The sequence below is a fragment of the Rattus norvegicus genome, chromosome 1 (assembly GCF_021556685.1).
Source record: "Rattus norvegicus strain SHRSP/BbbUtx chromosome 1, alternate assembly SHRSP_T2T, whole genome shotgun sequence".
NCBI lineage: Eukaryota > Metazoa > Chordata > Mammalia > Rodentia > Muridae > Rattus > Rattus norvegicus.
This window is the reverse complement of record NC_141534.1, coordinates 48,468,567-48,491,847: the sequence shown is the minus strand read 5'-3', so window position 1 is coordinate 48,491,847 and position 23,281 is coordinate 48,468,567. Positions and strand designations below refer to the sequence as shown.

Here is a 23,281-nt window from a genome sequence, read left to right as displayed (position 1 = left end):
TGGGATGTCTTTTCTCTTCATCTCATCCACTTAACTAAAAAAGTATCCAACATTTCTCATTGAGTAAACATTTAGTAGCCACGTGTCTAAGTATCTGACATTTCTCATTGTGTAAACATTTAGTAGCTGTGTGCTACTGGACCAGAAAGTGATCCAGGAACCATGCAATATGCTCTCACTGTCCCTCCTAGAAGGGGCATTTTGACCAGAATAACTGGAGAGTTAACTGTTTCTCTTAAAGGAGCCAGAGGGCACAAAATCCTCTCGTGTGAAAACTTAACCATTTCAACTCCGAGCTTAATCTCACATCTACAGATGGGTTTCTGATAGAAATATAAAATATATAATATGGACATTTTCTCTCTTATTTTGTTTTGTTATTTTGAGACAGAGTCTAACAATGTAGTCCAGGCTGGCCTGGACTCAGAGAGATCCATCTGCCTGTTTCTCCAAGCACTGGGATTAAGGTGAACGCTACCAAGCCATGTTTAAAATGCATACCCTCTTTAAAACATGAGCTCACACTAGTCCGTTCTACTTAGAGCCACAGCACTGAGGGAGTGTTGGTGCCGAGTGCCTGGCCATGTCACTTTTATCTGTACTGCTTCTAAGGGCGATGGGGGCACCTGATATAACAGGAGGACCTATGACAAAGTCCAAAGCAGAAACTGGCCTCCTCCATGTCTGCTTCCTTCCTCTTTGCAGGCCCTCATTTTGGAGAGTATCTGACCTTTTAGGGGTCCATACCCATATCCTGATACTCTGAAAAGCAAATCTCAACACGCCATCTTTCATTTTATTACTGGTTTTTCAAACAGTCTTTAGCAGATGTTTCAGGTGAGGTCTGTGTTAATACCCAGCAGGAGCACCACACCCCCTCATGCCACACCCCCTAACCTCCAACCACCACATACATACCATGCCATACCCATCCCCCCAACCCCCACCAGCGCACACCCCTCGCACAACTCTCAGGGAGCAACAGAGATGCTGCACATGTCTCCCCTCAAGCTCTGCTCTCAGGAAAGGCAGCCAGATGTAGCGGGAGGCGAGAGTACCTGGTTATTGCTGTTGGCAGAAGATGAGTTGGCTTGAGCCGTGCTGGCTGACAGCGAATCAAGGAAAGCTTGGTCGGCCACCGAATTTCCACAAGAAAACGGGTCTTTTCCATCGTTGGGTAAAATCTGAGCAGAGGAAAGAACTGTCATCCTTTCATGACTCCGCCTTGGTGGAAGCTTACAGAGGCAACACACAAACTACCCTGGGGAGGGACCCACACTCTCACAGCTGTAGGTCTTCCTCTAGGGACGGCTTCTGTTGCACTCTACAATTTTAATAGTTTTACATTTATGTTAAACACTCTTGATTATTTTTCCTGAGATTTTTTTCTTTGACTTTTGTGTAACTTAGATTGCTTAGTTTCCAAATATATCGGTATTTTCCAGCAGTTCTTCTCTTATTTATTTGGAGTTAAATTTCGGTATAGTCTAGAAGCACTCTGTGATTGGTTAATCTACCTACCTACCTACAGACACACATGCATGAGAACACACACACCACACACACACACACACACACAATGCGTTGACTGATCTACCTATCTACACACATTCTCCCTGTGTCCCCCGCACCCCTCTGTTGGGTAGCTGTGCTGGGTGGGAATCAAAGCCAGGGCAAACAGTGTGGCACTGAGCTGCATGCCTGGCCCTCTTTTCAAAACACATTGTGTGTTTTACAGTTCCGAACACGGCTTATCTTAGTTCATGGGCATCCATCATACCCTGTTGGTGAATGGTCTTGCTGGTTCAACCATGTTCTTAGCCTATACTCTTTAGAAGCAAACACTTGTATAAAAAGAATGAAAACCAGCGTCAACTGAAATCCTTATGACCCCTCTTGGCTGTGACCATTTTAGGATCTTAGATGGGCAGTGCATAGAATCAGGGCAGGATCTGAACCTCAGACTTTCAAACTGTGTTCAGGGGCCTATGAACTCTTGGCACTGTACAGACACAACTATGGTATGTGTGTGGACACTCTGGAAAGGGAAAAATTCCTACTGACCTCCAGAGAGTTTATGACTCCTTACCCCTCCCTTTTAACAGAGGACAAGAGAACACAGACAGACCCCTCCCTGCTTTGCTGGTGGTCTCAGGGAAGCTTCCGGCCAGTGGTTTTCCAGAGGTAACTCTGTCTATCACCCAAGAGAGCCAAGTGCTCAGGCTTGAGACCTACAAGCAATCAGCAGGGGGTGCCAGAGAGCAGGCTCTGAAGACAGTTTTGCTGCTGAAGTAGCTAGCTGTGTCTCAGGGTCACCTGCAGGACTTTGGGGTGCTATCCTTTATACTGTAGCTCAGTGTCCCATTAAAGACATCCTTGTGGCTCTGAAAGTAGCAGACGGAAGTGAGAAGCCTGCCCCTTTAAGGAATCCACTGAAATTCTGAGAATTAATCCACCTCAGAGCTCTGGGCGGCAGCTACTCTTGGAAGGAAGTTAATGTAAACATGTTTGTAGCTTAGACCCATTGGTAATCTCTCTCCTTATTTCTCCTTCAATGTATTTTCCATGTTTTATTTAATTACTGCTTACTATTTACCCAATGAAATTTTACTTTTAAGACAGTTGCTGTCTTCCTGGCAGTCTTTAACTCAACAACTGATAAAGAGAAGTATAGCGAAGACCAGCTTAGCTGATCAGTGGGTAAGTTCTTACTTCCACGTAGTCCGTAGGAACGAGCCCCTGCTCTCCCTTGCTGTTTTTTCCTTCCAGCCATCCTCCACCAACGTTCTAATAAAAAAGATGAAGATATAAAAGTTATGGTTAGCTGTAGAAATTCAGCTTTCAGAATTGTTACAAATTTATAATTTTTACATGAAAAACATCAAGATTTTTATGACAATAGAGCTATTACTGCTCAATATTTTATGCATTAAAATTTTGTTTAGAACAGAAATAATGTAATCTAACAAGACGAACTAAGCTCCAAGAAGTGATTAAACTCTTTTATTTCCTTTGTGCATGATGTGCATGTACACATGTGGAGACCAGAGGCCAAGAACCTCAGGTGCTCTTCCTTGGGCACTGTCCACCTTTTAAAAAAGGTAATTACTCGTTTATTGTATGTACACATGTGTGTACATGTGTGTGTACACGTGTGTGCCCCTGCTCACGAGTGCCATGGCTGAGTGGAGGTCGGAGGTCAACTCGGGAGGTAGGGTCTCTCCTTTTCCATGTGAGTGCTGCGGTCATCAGCCCAGGTCGTCCAGCTTGGTGGCACTGGCTGCACCTTTATCCACCAAGCCATCTCATGGGCCCCACTGTCTGTTTGGAAACCGTCTCTGGCCTGGAGCTCACCAAATGGGACAGGCTGGGGGCTCAGAGAGGCCTGGGAACCTACGTGGCTCCACCCACGACCATGATGGCCACCAAGAGGCTTTGTCATGTGGTTCTGGGATTGAACCCAGGTCCCTATGCATCTAAGGCAAGTGCTTTACCAATGGACCTACCTCCCCATTCTTGAGTATATTTTCTATAACAAGTTATCCCAGAGAAACTAGGAAATGTGAAATAATTCCAGAGAAAAATACCAGGAAATATGAAATAATAAAAAGGGTGGCTATGGAAAATGTGATCATGTGTAAAAATTGTTACAAGGTTGACTGCGGTCAATTCTGTGTCAGGACAATATTCTAGGGAATTTTTCAAGTTAAAAACATTTAAGTCAGCAATTAAGCTAATAGGATATGTGATAATATTAGGAAATTACAATTTTATGAAATGGCTGGAATGTACTGTCATTCTGTCTGAAAATCAAACCTATTTCTACTTGTTAGAAATAAAACCTGGAGAGCTGGCTCAGTGGTTACAAGCATGCAGTACTCTTAAGGGGCAACCACAGGGTGGTTCTCAATCATGGCCCCGGGAGCTGGTGCTCTCTTGTGCCCTGGCACCGAGACACAGCTAGATAGCTGTGAGCTTACGAGGTCTGCTCAGGCTACCAACACTATGGACTTAGCATAGAGGTCCAAAAAGTAATGCTGCAAGAATAATCTTATTATGAGCCAAAAGGAGGGGCTCCCGAGTAGCTGGTGAGAGGCAGAGAGGCCCTGGCAACCGAGCAGCTTCCTGCCTCAGAGGCAGTCACTGCGCCATGATGAAGAGCACTGGAGAACAAGCTTCAGACAAGGAGCCTCGGGCCAGAGACACAGCTGCTAGTGTGGAACCTAGGGGCTGTGGTGGGGACTGGGAGGACAGGCCCAGGGGCACAGCAGAGGGCTGTGGGGCCTGTACTCTCAGTGGTGTCTTGGGGGGCAGATGAAGACAGGGAGCAGCAGTGGCTGCAAGTTTTGCTCATTTTGTAACTATAGAGACTGAGTCTCCCTCCCATCTGCTCTTCCCCCTTCTGAATAAAATAAGAGTAACTGAGGTGATTTTTGTCAGAGCTTTATTTCAAACAGCTTTCAACTCATAATACTGCTAAAGAGTTTAAGGATGATTACAATAAAGTTGCACATAAAGAGTGCAGTGACTACCACAGAGATAACAGATCACTGCCTGAGAAGATTTAACAATGGCATTGTTTACTTCCGAGCAACAGAGATCACAAAAGAAACTCAATGGGTTATAAAATTGTATTCTTTAAAAAGAAATGAGCTAAGTCTCCAACAGAAGAGCCTGAACTCAGGGATCACACAAATGCGCAGGGAGGGAAGGGCAGAGCTGTGTGGCCAGAGCTGCCCATGCACACATGAAGATGGTCTCTATGTGCACAAGTTCAAAGACGGTTTATGAAGACGGAGAACTGTGCGGCACACAGCGATGCGGCCCTGCTGGGAGATAAGTGAACACACACTACTTTCTGGTGATCCTACTACAGGGTGAGCTTAGACCAGAGAGAGCAATCAGTAAACTAAGCTGTTTAGGAACGTCAGCATGACTGCTTATGTACAGAGACACAGCCCCGCAGAGTAGGGAGAAAACCAGAAAAAAAAGGCGCAATAAATTCAGTGGCACACTCAGCCATATGTAGGGACCAAATGTCTCTCGGTGCACATGCAACAACTTCTCATAGCATCAGCATTTCATAAGCAACAGCTGAAACACTGATGTGGGCTGACGAACTTAGGAAAAGGAAGGCGCCAGTTAAAGCAGGTCTACAGAGCTGTGAGTTCGCTGTGCTCTTACCTACCGGGTTTGTGATTGTGATGATCTCCCCTTCATTGACTGTCAGTTCATTGTTTCCAGGTTCAGCAGCAAAGTCATACATGACCCGAGCCTGCAGGGGGTGGATGGGAAGAGAAGTCACAAATGTAAGGCGGACACAGATCTAACAACTGTAAGCACAACTGTGTGGACCTGACAGTGCCTGTGGCTGACCAGGAGAAAAGGAGACAGCTCAGGACACCTATCTCCTTCGGAAGCCCGATGGCCCGAGCCCCTGCACATGCTGCATGTATAGAGGTTGATCCTAAAACACAATCCCAAACACACCTGCTTCACTAAGAAAGAAAAAGCCTCACCCTTCATGTGGTCAGAAACAGATGCTGGCCTTGGTGACGGGGTTGGCAACTGGTATTCAGGAATGGAGGCATTGCATATAGGCACGCTATGCCACATGCTATGCCTCATGTAGCACATGAGAGAAACTCTTGTGATTCCCCAGCCCAGGAGCTAGCCCCCGGGATGAGTTCGGAGCTCACACAGCAGACGCGGACGCTCTTCCACACAGTGCAGTGTATGCTAGCCAGGTCACCCGAACAGCTGTGATTTTCAAACTTTCAAAGTGGAAAACCTACTTGCCAAGCATGTGCTAGGACACAGGACAGTGCAGCTACACTCACTTAACCCATCCTCAGCAAACACCCAGCGCCCAGCACGGAAGGCCCAGCCTGAGCTTCAGCACTGCCTTCCTTTCAGAGCTGCTTCAATCCAACTGTTGTAACAGAGACGGAAGACTCACCAGTGGTGACATGAGATGAGAGGGGCCACCATCTTGAAATACATAAAAGATAACATAAACTATTTGTGAACAAGCCATACACCAGATATTTAAAACTGTTATAGAATTTAGCTGGTGCTTCAGAATGTTCAATGGAAAATTTCCCCACGTTTGAAATTTTTCCTAAGAAATACTGGAAAGAAACAAATGGCAGTGTAGTCTATCAGTCAAGAAATCCCATCCGCTGTCCCCTGGGAGCAAGGAAGGGGCTGAGACAGGCTAGGGGACAAACACTGCCGGTCTACACAGACCACGACAAAGGACAAAGAAACCACGTGGAGGTCCTGTCCTCACTCACACAGCTGCACAGTGGATAGAATTCTGCTTGTCACATTGTGGGATATTTCTTGAAAGCATGTCACATCAACCTCAGTCCTCTGCGACATAAATGTGAGAGGCCCTGCGGAAGGAAGTGAGCTTCCTTTGGAGTGCAGCCCAGTGTGCTGGCCCAACTCCAGGCTGGAGAGCAACCTGCTGCTTTGTGGCTGCTCCTTAAGATGCCTGCTGCATTTGTCAGTTCAGCTAAATCCAGTTGGTCCCCAGATACAGAATCCTGAAGCCCCTGTTTAGTAGGTGAAACTCCATAATCCGGAAGGTAAGGGTGACACAGAAAGTGATGGGTGGAAACTCCTTCATACTCTAACATTAATTAGTGAACAGCATGTGTGCCCCTTAAAGCTCATGCCAAGCTGTCATCCGGGTCAAGTGTTGGGAGCAAGAACCTAAGGGAGTTACTGCCAGCTCTCAGAACACTACCACAAAACAGGCTTCTCCGAGAGGGCTCACTCTCCCCAGCTTTTCTGCCACATAAGGACCCAGAGTCCTCACCTCCACCTGACGCACAGAAGTAGGGCTAACAGAGTCTCCACCTTTGACTTCCCTGCATCCATAGTGCTGGTAAAATAAATTCCATTCTTTGTAAGTTGCCTGCCTTCCAGAATTCTGTTACTGCAGCACAAATGAACTAAGACACCCACAGGAAAACTGACAGGCAGCGTGGACATGTGTAAAACACATTTTAAAAACTAGAGATGTTTCTTAGAAAACAGAATGGAGAGAAATTTATGAGAACAAAAAGATTTTAAAAGCATATTTTCAAATAAGCATGACCTGTCAGTAAAAAAAGCACTGGCCATTAAACCTAGAGGATAAGGTGTATGTAAGGCAGGGAACTCTCAGCACTGAAGCCCTGGGTTGGCTCATCACTCAAGCTTCTCTTCCCTCTGCTAGTATTGGTTCCTACCTGTTTCTATATCTTCTCCATTGTCACTCTGCTCTTCTCTGACCCATCAATGACAAGATCTAAAAAGATACACACGGGACTGAGCTCCAGTGTCTACCGTCTACTTCCTATCCATGCAGCCTCAGTTCCTGTGTCTACTGTCTACTTCCTATCCACACAGCTTCAGTTCCTGTGTCTACTGTCTACTTCCTATCCACACAGCCTCAGTTCCTGTGTCCACTGTCTACTTCCTATCCACACAGCCTCAGTTCCTGTGTCTACTGTCTACTTCCTATCCACACAGCTTCAGTTCCTGTGTCTACTGTCTACTTCCTATCCACACAGCTTCAGTTCCTGTGTCTACTGTCTACTTCCTATCCACACAGCCTCAGCCCAGTGTCTCCTATCTACTTCCTATCCACGCAGCTTCATCTCCAGTGTCTACTGTCTACTTCCTATCCACACAGCCTCAGCCCAGTGTCTACTGTCTACTTCCTATCCACACAGCCTCAGCCCAGTGTCTACTGTCTACTTCCTATCCACAGAGCCTCAGCCCAGTGTCTCCTATCTACTTCCTATCCACGCAGCTTCATCTCCAGTGTCTACTTGTGTATTTCCTATGTGGCCTTTGAAAGAAAAGACTTGGTTTTTTTCCCTACACCACCTCTTCTAATGTTATTCACATTCTGGAGCTAAGTTCCCACAAGTTCCTGATTAGCAGATAACTTTATGCTACAGAGTCAACTTAGACTACCAACCACTATCCCGTCAATAGAAACTTCACAAAGCATATGTGAGGTAAATGGCTGTGGGCAGTAATCTAAGTCCTAGGAAAGCACAGTTGACAGCGCTCTCAAATGCCCCAGATCCCGTGACAGCAAGTACACAACACCTGCTGCTGCGTGCACACCTCTTCTGAGAGAAGAGGACATAAATACTCCTTCTCCTTCACCTACACTCTTCATGTCTGTTCCACGTTATCTATCTGCCCCATATCACCTTCTTGTGTTCCCTTCTGGACCCAAATTCACCACATGTCTCATTGGTAAAGAACAACTAAGGCCCTGGATTTGATCCTTATTCCCACACACATACAGAGAGTAGGAGAGAAAGAGAAAAGAGGGCAAGAGGAGAGAGACACTAGTAATCTTAATACAAAACAAGTTATAAGAAACTGCAACACAGGGCTGGTGAGACAGCTGCAGGGCTAAAGGTGCCCGACACCAAGGCTGAGGACCTGAGCAGTCCTTGGAGCTCACATGATAGGTGGAGGGAAGTGACTCACTCACGTTGTCTTTTGACCTCCACACACATGCCATGGCACAGGTACCTTCCTAAATCAATCAATCAATCAATCAAGATTAGAAACATCTGTACTTCATATCAGATTTCTCCTAGTACAAAAAGCGTTTGTATAATTCAATAAGTAGCAGCCTAACAGGACAATGGGCAGACAAGCACACAGCTGAAGAAAAACACAAATAGCAAATGAACATCTAAAATACCGCCCATTTCTCAAACACACGACACTCACTGATTCTGTGGTAGATTTTGTCAGATTTTCCTTTATTTCATCCTTTAAACATCTACCAGTAACAGATATAGAGGTGTGTGTGTGTGTGCAATTATTCTCCCCATCTTTACAAACAGAAAAGAAAAAAATCACTCATCTTTTATATCTCTGCTAATCTAGCAGGTGGAGAATGCTACACTAATAAGGTTTTAAATATTCAATTATTCTTTGCTGTGGCTGGGCTTCTAAACATCTCGTCATTGAAAGCGTGTGTCAGAGCCTAGGAGGAAGCAGAGCTCTGAGAGGTGGGCTCTGGTGGGAGGCAGGTCACTGAGGATGCATCCTTGAAAGAGACTCCAGGACCCTGGTCTCATCCTCCTCTTTTGTTTGCAGCCCATGAGGTGAGTGGCTTCACCTCAGCACACACTCCTATGGTGAAGAGCTACCTTGTCACAAGCCTAAAAGGAAGAGAACCAGCCACGGCCCAGCACCTCCAGATTGTGAACCAAGATAAGTTTTTCAGGTGTTTGTTATAGAGACAGCAGGCGCGCTGGTCGGGATGAAGATGGGCCCCATAGGCTCATAGACTTGAATGTTTGGTTCCCAGCTGGCAGAACTATTTAGGAAGGACTAGGAAGCATGGTCTTGTTCGACAACGTGTGTTACTGGGGCTGGGCTTTGAGGTTTCTCTTTCATTCCAGGGTGGTGGTGGTGGTGGTGGTGGTGGTGGTGGCGGTGGCAGCAGCGGCAGCAAATCTATTACCATTATTTTGCTAAATGGACATAGCATCAAGCCACTGTCTACATACATCTCTTTACGTCCATAAATTAATGCAACCATCACACCTTCCCACACTCCTTTCCCTCAAGGCTCAGAGAACACCATGGAAGAAGACTGAGAGACAGAAACTGGGGAGGATTAGGGGAAAAGGTGTCTTCTGGACATGAAAAGGGCCAATGTGTCCATGAGCTCATGACTCCCTGTAGTTGAAGCCAGGCAACACTGCAGCATGGACGTGGGGGGAGGGGCCCACAGGCTAAGGACCTGCTCACAGTTGATAGCTTCCAGGGGAGGGAGAGTCCATTTCCTCACGGGGTGCAGTCCCTGGTAGGTTGTCCATACTCCAATGCACAGCCTTCACCCATGCATATATGAACAGTACTAACTGCATCCAGTAAATTATAAAACAGGAGGAGGAAGAGGAGGGAGAGGAGGAGGAAGAGGAAGTAGTAGTAGTAGTCAGAGCAGATGAACTGGGGCAGAAACGTGGTGGAAGCTAGGGACTTACAGGAGAGTGGGGTGAATATAAACAAGCATGTACCTACGTGTGTATGTATGTACACATATGTAATAGTCTCAAAGAATCAAAACATGTTAAAAAGAACCACTAAGAGTAAGATTAGATTCGAAATCACACTGAACCGACACTGTGAGAGCGAGAATGCTTCCTGCTAGTGAGAGCACAGATCTCCCTCTCGTAAACACAAAGCTCCTTGGAAGGATGGCGATTATCACCAGGCTAAACTGTCCCTGCAACTCTCCTTTTCAGTGTGTGTGTGTGTGTGTGTGTGTGTGTGTGTGTGTGTGTATTTTTTTGTGGGTCTTCAGGACAGGGTCTCCTATATACAACAAAGGTAACATAATAAAGTTGAAAAACAATCCACTTTCTTAGCCAAAGGGCACTGGCACTAATAGGTGGGGCTTCATTTGTTTTTGAGACAGGGTCTCATGTAACCCAGTCTGGCCTCACATTCTCTGTGTGCCTGAGGATGACCCTAAACTTCTAATCCTTTATCTCTTGAGTGCTGGGATAGCAGGTATGGGATCAAACTCCAGGCTGAATGCTTGCCAAATGAGCCTTCTAGCAACTGGACTGCATCCACAACGGCTGATAGACAGCGTTCAAAGTGTTTTACACCTGACACAGTCTTGCACATGCACTTCTCTACACCTACCCACAACCACTAAAAGTGAACACAAGATTAGCAGACAGACAGACAGACAGACAGACACACACACACACACACACACACACACACACACACACACACACACCTCATGTAGTTCAGGCTGGCTCAATCTCTTTATGCAGCCAAGGCTTTCTGATTGTGATATTTTCTTTCACCTACAGATCTGAGGCACTGCACATTTCTGCACTAGGGCTGTGTGCACAGTAGGCCAAGCTACAAAATGAGTTCATTGGTTTCTTACTTAATCTTAAGCCACTCCTATCAGCACATGTAAAACTGGTGTTTATCACTCCTTTTCTCAGCACCCAGGGTTGCTGGGAACACAACTTCATTTCTAGCTCCAAACGGAAATGTTGCATTATTTTTCCTGACTATAAAAGTATGTCTTTATTGCAGAGAGGAGACAGAGAGGGAGGGAGGGGGAAGTTTAAAGCAAATGCCCAAATCCCCAGCCCCAGGGATAAGTATGGAGCAACCTAGTGATTAGGAGCTGCCTTTAGGCCAGGCAGCAGGTTCAAATACCTACTCTACCAGCTCAGTAGCCGTGAACTTGGCCCATTTCTTTCCGTTCTTCTCTCAGATTCGTCAAGAATAAGGTAAGGACAGCAGCATGTTCCTTGTGACTTGAGCGAGATGAAGTAATAAAGTTAAGGTACAGAGTACTGGCTCAGCAAGCCAGTAAACAGCAGCTACTGTGCCCTTCAGTTTGTAAAAACCACAGTTTATACAACTGCTTTGTCTTTTCAGACTGCTATGGGGTTCTGGGGTTAGTGTTAGGGTAAAGAGGGCAAAGCAAATTTTACAGCTGTTAACACCCAATCACAGGCGTTTCTGGAATCTGCTTCTTTGCTGAATCTCAAGGAAACTAGACCTCCACCCAACTGGGTGGGGTCAGCCAGACCCACCCAAGCATACTATGTGGCCTGCAGAGCCTGTGTCCAGTCAGCATTAGAACAGGACGGAGAGGTCCCGAGACTGCCTCTAATGGCTGTGAGAACAAATTCCTCACAGAAACTGAGAGGATGAGCTATCCCAGACCCAAACACCATGGCAGGACAGGGAAGGATTCTGGGAGTGCAGGAGTTCTGTCAAAGGAGTGATGCAACCCCCTTTGCATTTCATTGTTCTGATAAGAACCAAATACAAATGTATATATGTGTATTTATAGGGGTGTGAGTGTGTGTGTGTGTGTGTGTGTGTCTGTGTGTCTGTGTGTGTGTGTGTGTGTGTGTGTGTGTCTGTGTCTGTGTGTAAATACCAAGGGGAGGTAATCTCATCCTGTCCATATTTGGAAGATGTGATGGACCTATCAGAAAAAGAAAGGACAAACCAGGACACAGTCAAGCATCACTGCCACCAACATAAGATTTGTGAGGCATGAAAACACGAGGAGAGAAATCACTCGACTTTGCAGATGAAGGCACACATGAGAACATAAGTGTCCATATGACACCCTTTCAGTGGGAGGGACAGGAACTGAAGGACACACAGGGTCTCTGGGCACACAGGTAGGAACTATAAGGCAAGTTCTCTGGGAACTTAATTATTTCAAAATATGTGGAAACAGGGTTGGAGAGATGGATCTGCAAGCAAAGGTATTAGCTGCTTAGCTCAATACTTAGACATACATGGTGTGAGAACCAAATGCTTTAGGTTGTCCTCTGGCTTCTATACATCTACCACCACCACCACCATCACCACCACACACACACCACACACACACACACACCACACACACACATACCACACCACACACACACATACCACACCACACTACACACACATACCACACCACACACACACAACACACCACACACACACACATACCACACCACACACACAACACACCACACACACCACACACACACACCACACACACACCACACACACACACATACCACACCACACACACATACTACACACCACACACCACACACACACACACACATACCACACCACACACACACACACTACATACCACACACCACACACATACACACACCACACACACACACACACATACCACACCACACACACACAACACACCACATACACACATACCACACACACACACACATACCACACACACATACCACACACACACACACACATACCACACACACATACCACACCACACACACATACCACACCACACCACACACACATACCACACCACACACACACAACACACCACACACACACATACCACACCACACACACACACATACCACACCACACACACACACAACACACCACACACAACACACACACACACACCACACCACACACCACACACACACCACACCACACCACACACTACACACCACACACACACACCACACACACACCACACATACCACACCACACACTACACACCACACACACACCACACCACACACTACACACCACACACACACCACACACACACACCACACCACACACACATACACACACACCACACACACACACCACACACACACCACACACACAACACCACACACACACACCACACACACACACCACACACACACCACACACACAACACCACACACACACCACACACACACACCACACACACCACACCACACACTACACACCACACACATACCACACCACACACTACACACCACACACACACACCACACCACACACACACACCACACACACACACCACACACACCACACACACCACACACACCACACCACACACTACACACCACACACACACCACACACACACACCACACCACACACACATACACACATACACCACACACACACACCACACATACACACACAACACCACACACTACACACCACACCACACACACACATACACACCACCATCACCACACACATGCAAAGTAAAACATTTAAAAAATATATGAGAACATGTAACCTTCAAAAAACATTTAAAAACTTAACAAAAAAAAAAACTTAGCAATCTTTCTGTAAATGATCTGGGGAAATATGTGAGCAACGTGAAACACGAAGCACGAAGCAGAAGCAACAGCCACAGCACCCCTGCAAACAGGGCACATGGGGTTTCCATGTGTCTGTCAGCACACTGCAGTTCAAACTCCAAGGACACTTTGTGTGTGAAGAACTTATAAATGAATTTGTCTCACATGCACACTCTGGAACAAACCATGATAACAAACAAACACAGATAAACTTCACCCCTGGCATTTTGTAAAGCTCAAACCAGGGACCAGGGACCATGTGAGATATTCAAACCTTTTCATCCGACTCCGTGATACGAGCTCAGTATGGCTTTCGATTTTTCCCAGTAGGTTCAGAAACATTTTCATATTAAGGCACACACACCACAGAAGAAGGCATCAGCTATTGGGCTCTTGTCTTCTGCTAATGATCACTGGCAGGTACCATTCCGCCTTTATTCTGAGTACTGCAACAGTTCACTTACATTTTTAAAAATGTCTAATCTCAAGAGAGCTTTTAAAAAACTTCACTCACAAAGGAATCTATCAAAATGTTCTGCGCATCCCATGCTTTAAGCTCCTCACAGACAGAAACTTCCCCCAACTCTGAGCAGAAAAGCAGCTGAGGTGGCCTAGGTTCCGGCAGTCATCACCAGCAGCTGGAGAGCTGTGCGGTGCAGACATCCACGGGGGAGAGAGCACAGAGAAGCCAGACTTGTGTTCTGGTGGGGTAGTGTACTGTTCCAATGACTCCGATGGGGTCAGCAGGGGTGCACACAGGAAAAGCAAATAGAATCCAATGGAAAGAGAAAGTCGGAACAAGCCTGCTGGGGAAGAGCACTGGGAGAAGAGCCGCAGGTGAGGGAGCCTGTGCAGCCACCCAGACAAGTGTGGTCTGGGCCAGTGGCTAAGGACGGAATCAGTAGCAAGCCCCAAAGTGAAGCACTGTTCCACAGAGCGAGAGACAGACATTAGAACTGCAGGAGAAGGGGGACTGCAGAAGCCGGTCTCTAGGAGCTTGTTGACGTTAAGCTATATATGTAGGCAAAACCCTTCTTCAAGTACAGGGCTCTTCAGAAACATTGAAACATGACGGCAAAAACAAATACTCAAAAAATAAAATTAAGAATGTTTGGGGCTGGGGATTTAGCTCAGTGGTAGAGCGCTTACCTAGGAAGCGCAAGGCCCTGGGTTCGGTCCCCAGCTCCGAAAAAAAGAACCAAAAAAAAAAAAAAAGAATGTTCTAAAATGTTGGAGGCTAGAAAGACACTCAGTGGTTAAGAGTATCTATTGCTCTGGAGAGGAGCTGAGTTGAGTCCTAGTCACACAGCAAATGCCTCACAAGGGCCTGTCACTCCAGTCCACTCCCATAGCACCACACACATAATTTAAAATAAAATAAATCTTCAAAAATAAAGTTGCCTAAAGACAGAGAGGGCTCAAATCACATTTTAAAAAAAGTTTTAAATGAAGGTGCACCACAGGTCAAAAGTATGATACCATTTATGAAAAACGCATGTGCTTAAGGGATTGGGGAGAGCTTGGGAGTGAGAGCGCTGCCCACTAAGAGCTGAGTGTAGTGTGTGCCCTAAGCCAGCCCTGAGGAGGCAGAGACAGGTGTACCCCAAGGATTCACTAGCCAACCATAGTAGCTGAGATGGGGACCCCAGGTTCGGAGAGATCCAGCCTCAAAAACAATGTGCACAGCAGTAGGGAGACACACCTCACATCCAGCCTGGGCCTCTTAACACATGAACAAGCATGCCCTCACGCATATGCATAAACCATACATGTCCTAAAGAAAAAAGTCATGTGTGTGTCAGACTATCAGTGTGTTTCAGAAACAGCTAGAAGGACTCACATAAAATACCTTGGCGATGGCCAAGTTAAGAAGAGGTTTGAGCTTTATTCCGAGTATTTCACTGTCCTTTTTTTTTTTAAATTGTGAGTTGTAGACTTTTAAAAATAAAATATTTATTCACTCAAAAAAGTTAACCAGGCCCAGTAGTGAGGGTTATAAACCCAATAATCAGGAGGTCAAGGAACTAAGGAAGAGGGAATTCAAGGCCTGGGTCAGCCTGGGCTACGCCGCAGCAAGGTTATCTTAAAAACCTAAACCAACAATATTGACAAAAAAATAATTCCGGGTGCTATTATTTTTTAAAAAAGATAAACTGGATGTGGTGGCGCATGCCTTTAATACTAGCAGAGGTAGAGGTTTCTGTGAGTTTGAGGTCAGCCTGGTCTACAAAGCGAGTTCCAAGACAGCCAGGATACACCGTAAGACTATCTTGAGAGCAAGAGACAGAAATCAAAGAAACTAAAGCTGGAAGCCAACTCTTAAACAAACCAATGTTTAATCAATGAAAATGTACTAAATAACTAATATTAAAATATCTAGAAACAATTGTTTCCTAGAGACAACATAGAATATCTTATTTTTCTAAACCTTAAAGGTAAATAATTTACCTCAAAATAGCATATATGGGTTTGTGATTACAGTAAAATGAGACTGAGAAATAAAATCTAATAAAAAGCATAAGTATTACTGTATTCTATGATGTACAACACTGAAGGACACTTATAACCCTTGCTCACCAAGAGTCACATGACTGCAAAGTCTAGCCTGGTACTGTGCTACAAGTCAATGTCCAGGAAAGAAATCACACGTCAGGGATTTAGGGAAACACGTGTAGGGTCAACAGAGACTGGCGTCCTGAGATCCGGAATCTAATAGGCTGCAGTTGCTCCATGGTGGCAGCTCACCATGTTTCATTCCATCCATTTCAGTTAGAAATGGCTGTGGCTGAGGAGCTGTCAGATCCAGACACTGCTCTTTGAAAAGTGAAGCCAAGTGCGGTGGTAGCTGATCAGTAACAATGTAAACCAGCACAGCAGCTATGGCTTTACCTTGTTACAAATGGAAGACAGGGAAATGCTGTGCCTTCACTGGCAGGTTCATGTCCAAAAGAACTAAAAACAGGACTTAAATCGGCACCCGTGGGTCAATATTCAACAGGATATCATTCACAATAGTCAATGGATTGCATGCTGCTGCACGGATGAGTCTTGAAACATTACACCAGCTGAAAGCAGCCAGATATAAGAGGACAAATAGTCTGTGATTCATTCCACTCACTAGAAACACCAGAGAGGTAAATTCATAGAGACTGGAAGCGGAATACAGCTTAGGTTTGCGGGAGAATGACCAGAGCTGTTAATAATAATATGCTGGGGGTTGGGGATTTAGCTCAGTGGTAGAGCGCTTGCCTAGCAAGCGCAAGGCCCTGGGTTCGGTCCCCAGCTCCGAAAAAAAAAAAAAAAAAAAAGAAAAGAAAAAAAAAATATGCTGTTTATATCTGAGATACTAAAATCCTTCTAGAAGTGAGTTTGACAAAGCATACTGAATGTGCCTGAACTGCGTGCTTAAAAAGTGTTAAGATGACACTTTTATATTAGGTTTTTATTACTACAGTTACCACTGTCCTTAATTAACCAGTACCACTGAACTGGCTAGCTAGCACAGGCGAGTGCACAGGACCTGCTCACGAAAGGGGCGTGCCACAAGCCCTACAGAAAGGTAAAGGACTTTAAATAGTCATGCATAGGAACACAGAGGCAAAACCCAATCAACCCTGATTTAGGGCTCTGGGAGGCAACAGACATGATCTTGACCCCAGCATCGGAGGCAAAGGAAGAAGGAGGACCCTAAGCAGAGACGCTCCTGGCCGGGTCTAACCTCTCTGTCGCTAAATTCTGCACCTACTCTAAGAACTAATCATTTCCACTCACTGAAGTGCTTCCATCACTAAATATTTAAAAAGAAAAACAATCAGAACACCCTCAGCCACACCATCCCTCTGACCAACACTGTCTCTCACTCTCAGGAAGTCAAATCTCAAGAGAACGACTCCACGAGTCTCCTCTGCTCCGTCAAGCTGGCCAACTGAGGACCCTGCAAGTTCTGACTCCCTCATCTCCGGCCCGCAGACGACATGATCCCCACCTCTAGCTTTTCAGAGACCTCTCCCTGGTCTTCTGCACACACTTGCCCTAGTTTGCAGTTTCCTCTCACCGCCCCTCCTCAGTGAAGAGCCTGCAGACTGACCTCCCCCTGACTGGAATCCTGAGTGTGAAGAGAAGGAATGTGGGTCATAGCTGAAATTACCCTGGGCCAATTACCTTGACTTCTGTGTCAGACCTAAGGTCTTCATGGTTAATCAGCAAACCGCTCAGGGATATCACTGTGGAGGCTGAAGACACCTAACATCTGAAGCCCTCAGAAGGGACCCTCCTACTCTGCTGTGGCTACAGCAGGCACACCCAATGATGTATTTGGGAACTGCACTGATTTATGGCTTTCCTTTGTGACTAAAAGAGTCGCACAGCCTTTTCCATGGTGAAGGTAGAGTGTAGCACATCACTCGGGGTAACGTGACTCCATGTTCCCAGGTCACAGCCATTCACATCTGGCCCCAAGTAAACTGTGCTCTTGCTTCCTTTAATTGGTTATTATTTTACACCAGCAAACGTCCAGGCCGTTGGAATGGCCCACTGTCACAGCACGTTCTCCAGGCTCCTCTTCCCTCTACGCTCTCCCTGAGGCCCTCACGGGCCGTCCTTCTATGAAGGAATCCCAGCTTATTTTTCAGTCCATGTGTCTTTCTTTACTCTCAGCTTTATTATCTTATAAATTGCAGATCAGATTTCCATGTCCATGACTCAAAGGTGTCTACCTCAGAAACGGTATGCTGTGTGGAAGCTGAGGGAGCTTTAATGTGTCTGTGTGAAGAGGGTGAAGTGTTTAGAGACTGTGTACTGTTTGACATGGCAGAGCCATGTCAAGAAGCAAAGCCTTAGATCTAGGGGAGTGGCAGGCCTCCCTCCCTCCCTATCCCAGGGTGAGGCTCGAAGCCTTCCCCCAGTCTGAGTTCAAATGTTGACAGCAAGCACAGCTTCCTTCTCCCTTACCTACAGAGACCTCCTATCAAGACCAGCCAGTGTTTCCCTCTGCTGTGCGGATATGCTGAAGCTCTGGGTTGCTGAGCTGGACGTGTGCCTCCCTCAGAGCACGCCCCGGCCACTTGACTCAGCTTTCCTATGTCCATGTATCTGTCCTTTCTTCTTTCCCTCCCTGCCTCAGTCAGGTTTCCAGGATCTGCAGTAACCCGGGCCTCTGCCCTGGGAGCTGTCCTTCTGAAAGCTGCTTATGCCCCCTTCCTCTGCTCTCTGCAAGGTTAGATCTCTCCCCTGGCCATCAGTGGAAATTCTCCAGAGAAGTTGCACTTAGATAAGTAATAAGTTAACTGCTAACTAATCTTTCCCTAGATCTACTGAGCCCAGAACAGCCAATGACATTCAGATTGTACCAGAGCATGCAACACCTCTCCTTATTCTTTAGGCCCTTGCCTCAACTCACACAAAGTGTGTGCACTGATGTGGTGTCTGACTGGCAGAAAAGGTGTATGCCTATCTTAAAGAACATATGGGAGCTTCCTCCAGGGAGGACACGGTTGGTCAAACTGTTATGGCCTGAGGAAAAAACAAAACAGGAGATACACTCTAGACAACAAAATCCCACTCAATATGGCCTTCCTACCCACTGCCTCACTGGAGCAGATATCTCTCTCTCTCTCTCTCTCTCTCTCTCTCTCTCTCTCTCTCTCTCTCTCTCTCTCTCTCTCTCTCTCTCAAAATGGAGCCACGAAGGTTCCTCCACCTTCTCAGCCCTGGAACAGAATTTTCTTCTCAATCAGCCCTGGCTTCAGAATACTGGCTTTTGAGTAGTAAGCAGCCTGGAATTGGGGCTAGGGAGACTTCCTCAGTCAGTGCCCATCATAAAACCATCATCCCAAGTGTCCCCACTCTAGATGGAGCCTCCCTCACCTGACAACACAGCACACTTGCCCACCTTACCTTGCAGCACACCTTGAAGAAAACATCAAGGATTTTTTGCTTTTACACTTCTCTTACTCTCTTCACTCTAAGAAAGGTCTGGCAAATCTACTTCCTAAATCTGTCTAAAGTCTGCTTGCTCCTCTCCCTCCCAAGTCTGAGTCTCACAGTACAAAGGGGCATCATCCACTCGTCAGCTGCCTGGAGAGGTTGCATGGGCTGCCCTGCACCTGCTGCTTCTCACAGACTTCATTCTGCAGTCCTGCAGCCAGAGGGTAAGTCTGCTGTGCAGCTGAGTGTGCCCCCCTCTCTCTTTTTCTTTTTAAAGTTTTGTTTGTTTATTTTATGAGTACACTGTAGCTGTCTTCAGACACACCAGAAGAGGGCATAAGATCCCATTACAGATGGTTGTGAGCCACCATGTGGTTGCTGGGAATTGAACTCAGGACCTCTGGAAGAGTAGTCAGTGCTCTTAACCACTGAGCCATCTCTCCAGCCCGTGCCTCTGTCTTGATGAAACCCTTCGGTGCTTCCTCAAACTCTTACACGCAGCATCCTAGGACACAGTAGCATCAATATCCACTTGTTCACCACATAAGCTAAGACTGAACGTTACTAAACAACCTTATAGACAGGCTGAACCTATTCCAGTCTCTGCAAGCTAGCCTGTGTAGTTTATGCCTATTATCAGAGGAATAATTAGCAACACCCTCTTTATCTCAAGACTCCCAGCTTGCAGGGGTGGGTGGCATATGACCACCCTACCAGGCCCATCTCTATGGCCAGATACTTCTCATTCTTTCTCACCCTCAAATATAGATTCCAGACTCCTGGACTAGCTTCAGCTCCATAAACACACACTTCTTGCCTGGATCCACACCTGCCTGCTACTGCACATCTGGATCACATGACTTTCTGCTCTACACTTGACTAACCCCCTGCTGAGCCTCCAAGTTCAAGCAAGATCTCATAAATAGAGCGCATCTGTGTCTCCAACCTTTGTCACCCCTCTGCCCTTCCCACTGATGACCTGCACAATCTCCTCCCCGTCGCTAGCAACGCTTACATATGTGTCTCTGTTTCTTGCTGGGTTCTTATCCCATCTTGCTCAGTGTATTACTCGGCACAGCAGGCACAAGCACTTGGTAAGTGGGTACATGATTAGTCTGTCCATCACAAGCATATGGTACTACCTATACTAGATACCCAGATGGTTCAAACTAATAAACTGATTTCTACTTCCACTAAGTCTAATCTAGTTCACCTTTAAAAGTACAGAAAGTCATTTTCTTTAAACAAACAAACAAAAACCCTTCATTTTAGAAACACTTCTCTCAATAAAAGAACTGAAAGTCAACAGGAAATCATACTCTTAAATTTCTACACTGTTTTATTTTTCAAAAGGTCAATGCTCATCTTTTTTTTTTTTTATTTTTATTAACTTCAGTATTTCTCATATACATTTCGAGTGTTATTCCCTTTCCCGGTTTCCGGGCAAACATCCCCCTCCCCTTCCCCTTCCTTATGGGTGTTCCCCTCCCCATCCACCCCCATTGCCGCCCTCCCCCCAACAATCTAGTTCACTGGGGGTTCAGTCTTAGCAGGACCCAGGGCTTCCCCTTCCACTGGTGCTCTTACTAGGATATTCATTGCTACCCATGAGGTCAGAGTCCAGGGTCAGTCCATGTATAGTCTTTAGGTAGTGGCTTAGTCCCTGGAAGCTCTGGTTGTTTGACATTGTTGTTCATATGGGGTCTCGAGCTCCTTCAAGCTCTTCCAGTTCTTTCTCTGATTCCTTCAACGGGGGTCCTATTCTCAGTTCAGTGGTTTGCTGCTGGCATTCGCCTCTGTGTTTGCTGTATTCTGGCTGTGTCTCTCAGGAGCGATCTACATCCGGCTCCTGTTGGTCTGCACTTCTTTGCTTCATCCATCTTGTCTAATTGGGTGGCTGTATGTATGGGCCACATGTGGGGCAGGCTCTGAATGGGTGTTCCTTCTGTGTCTGTTTTAATCTTTGCCTCTCTATTCCCTGCCAAGGGTATTCTTGTTCCCCTTTTAAAGGACTGAAGCATTCAGATTTTGATCATCCGTCTTGAGTTTCATTTGTTCTAGGCATCTAGGGTAATTCAAGCATTTGGGCTAATAGCCACTTATCAATGAGTGCATACCATGTGTGTTTTTCTGTGATTGGGTTACCTCACTCAGGATGATATTTTCCAGTTCCAACCATTTGCCTACGAATTTCATAAAGTCATTGTTTTTGATAGCTGAGTAATATTCCATTGTGTAGATGTACCACATTTTCTGTATCTATTCCTCTGTTGAAGGGCATCTGGGTTCTTTCCAGCTTCTGGCTATTATAAATAAGGCTGCGATGAACATAGTGGAGCACGTGTCTTTTTTATATGTTGAGGCATCTTTTGGGTATATGCCCAAGAGAGGTATAGCTGGATCCTCAGGCAGTTCAATGTCCAATTTTCTGAGGAACCTCCAGACTGATTTCCAGAATGGTTGTACCAGTCTGCAATCCCACCAACAATGGAGGAGTGTTCCTCTTTCTCCCCATCCTCGCCAGCATCTGCTGTCCCCTGAGTTTTTGATCTTAGCCATTCTCACTGGTGTGAGGTGAAATCTCAGGGTTGTTTTGATTTGCATTTCCCTTATGACTAAAGATGTTGAACATTTCTTTAGGTGTTTCTCAGCCATTCAGCATTCCTCAGCTGTGAATTCTTTGTTTAGCTCTGAACCCCATTTTTTAATAGGGTTATTTGTCTCCCTGCGGTCTAACTTCTTGAGTTCTTTGTATATTTTGGATATAAGCCCTCTATCTGTTGTAGGATTGGTAAAGATCCTTTCCCAATCTGTTGGTTGCCGTTTTGTCCTAACCACAGTGTCCTTTGCCTTACAGAAGCTTTGCAGTTTTATGAGATCCCATTTGTCGATTCTTGATCTTAGAGCATAAGCCATTGGTGTTTTGTTCAGGAAATTTTTTCCAGTGCCCATGTGTTCCAGATGCTTCCCTAGTTTTTCTTCTATTAGTTTGAGTGTATCTGGTTTGATGTGGAGGTCCTTGATCCACTTGGACTTAAGCTTTGTACAGGGTGATAAGCATGGATAGATCTGCATTCTTCTACATGTTGACCTCCAGTCGAACCAGCACCATTTGCTGAAAATGCTATCTTTTTTCCATTTGATGGTTTTGGCTCCTTTGTCAAAAATCAAGTGCCCATAGGTGTGTGGGTTCATTTCTGGGTCTTCAATTCTGTTCCATTGGTCTATCTGTCTGTCTCTGTACCAATACCATGCAGTTTTTATCACTATTGCTCTGTAATACTGCTTGAGTTCAGGGATAGTGATTCCCCCTGAAGTCCTTTTATTGTTGAGGATAGTTTTAGCTATCCTGGGTTTTTTGTTATTCCAGATGAATTTGCAAATTGTTCTGTCTAACTCTTTGAAGAATTGGATTGGTATTTTGATGGGGATTGCATTGAATCTGTAGATCGCTTTTGGTAAAGTGGCTATTTTTACTATATTAATCCTGCCAATCCATGAGCATGGGAGATCTTTCCATCTTCTGAGGTCTTCTTCAATTTCTTTCTTCAGAGTCTTGAAGTTCTTATTGTACAAATCTTTTACTTGCTTGGTTAAAGCCACATCGAGGTACTTTATATTATTTGGGTCTATTATGAAGGGTGTCGTTTCCCTAATTTCTTTCTCGGCTTGTTTCTCTTTTGTGTAGAG

General features: G+C 45.7%; 1 protein-coding gene across 1 annotated transcript in view; it reads right to left on the bottom strand.

Annotated features, from left to right (window-relative positions):
• Snx9 (sorting nexin 9) overlaps positions 1–23,281 on the bottom strand; it is an 83,499-nt gene that overhangs the window by 40,830 nt on the left and 19,388 nt on the right. Inside the window, exons 2-4 of the mRNA NM_001127637.1 lie at positions 5,189–5,275; positions 2,713–2,787; positions 1,059–1,184 (exon numbers count right to left, since the gene is read on the bottom strand). Coding sequence (NP_001121109.1) covers positions 1,059–1,184; positions 2,713–2,787; positions 5,189–5,275 — 288 coding nt within the window. The remainder of the gene's footprint in view (positions 1–1,058; positions 1,185–2,712; positions 2,788–5,188; positions 5,276–23,281) is intronic.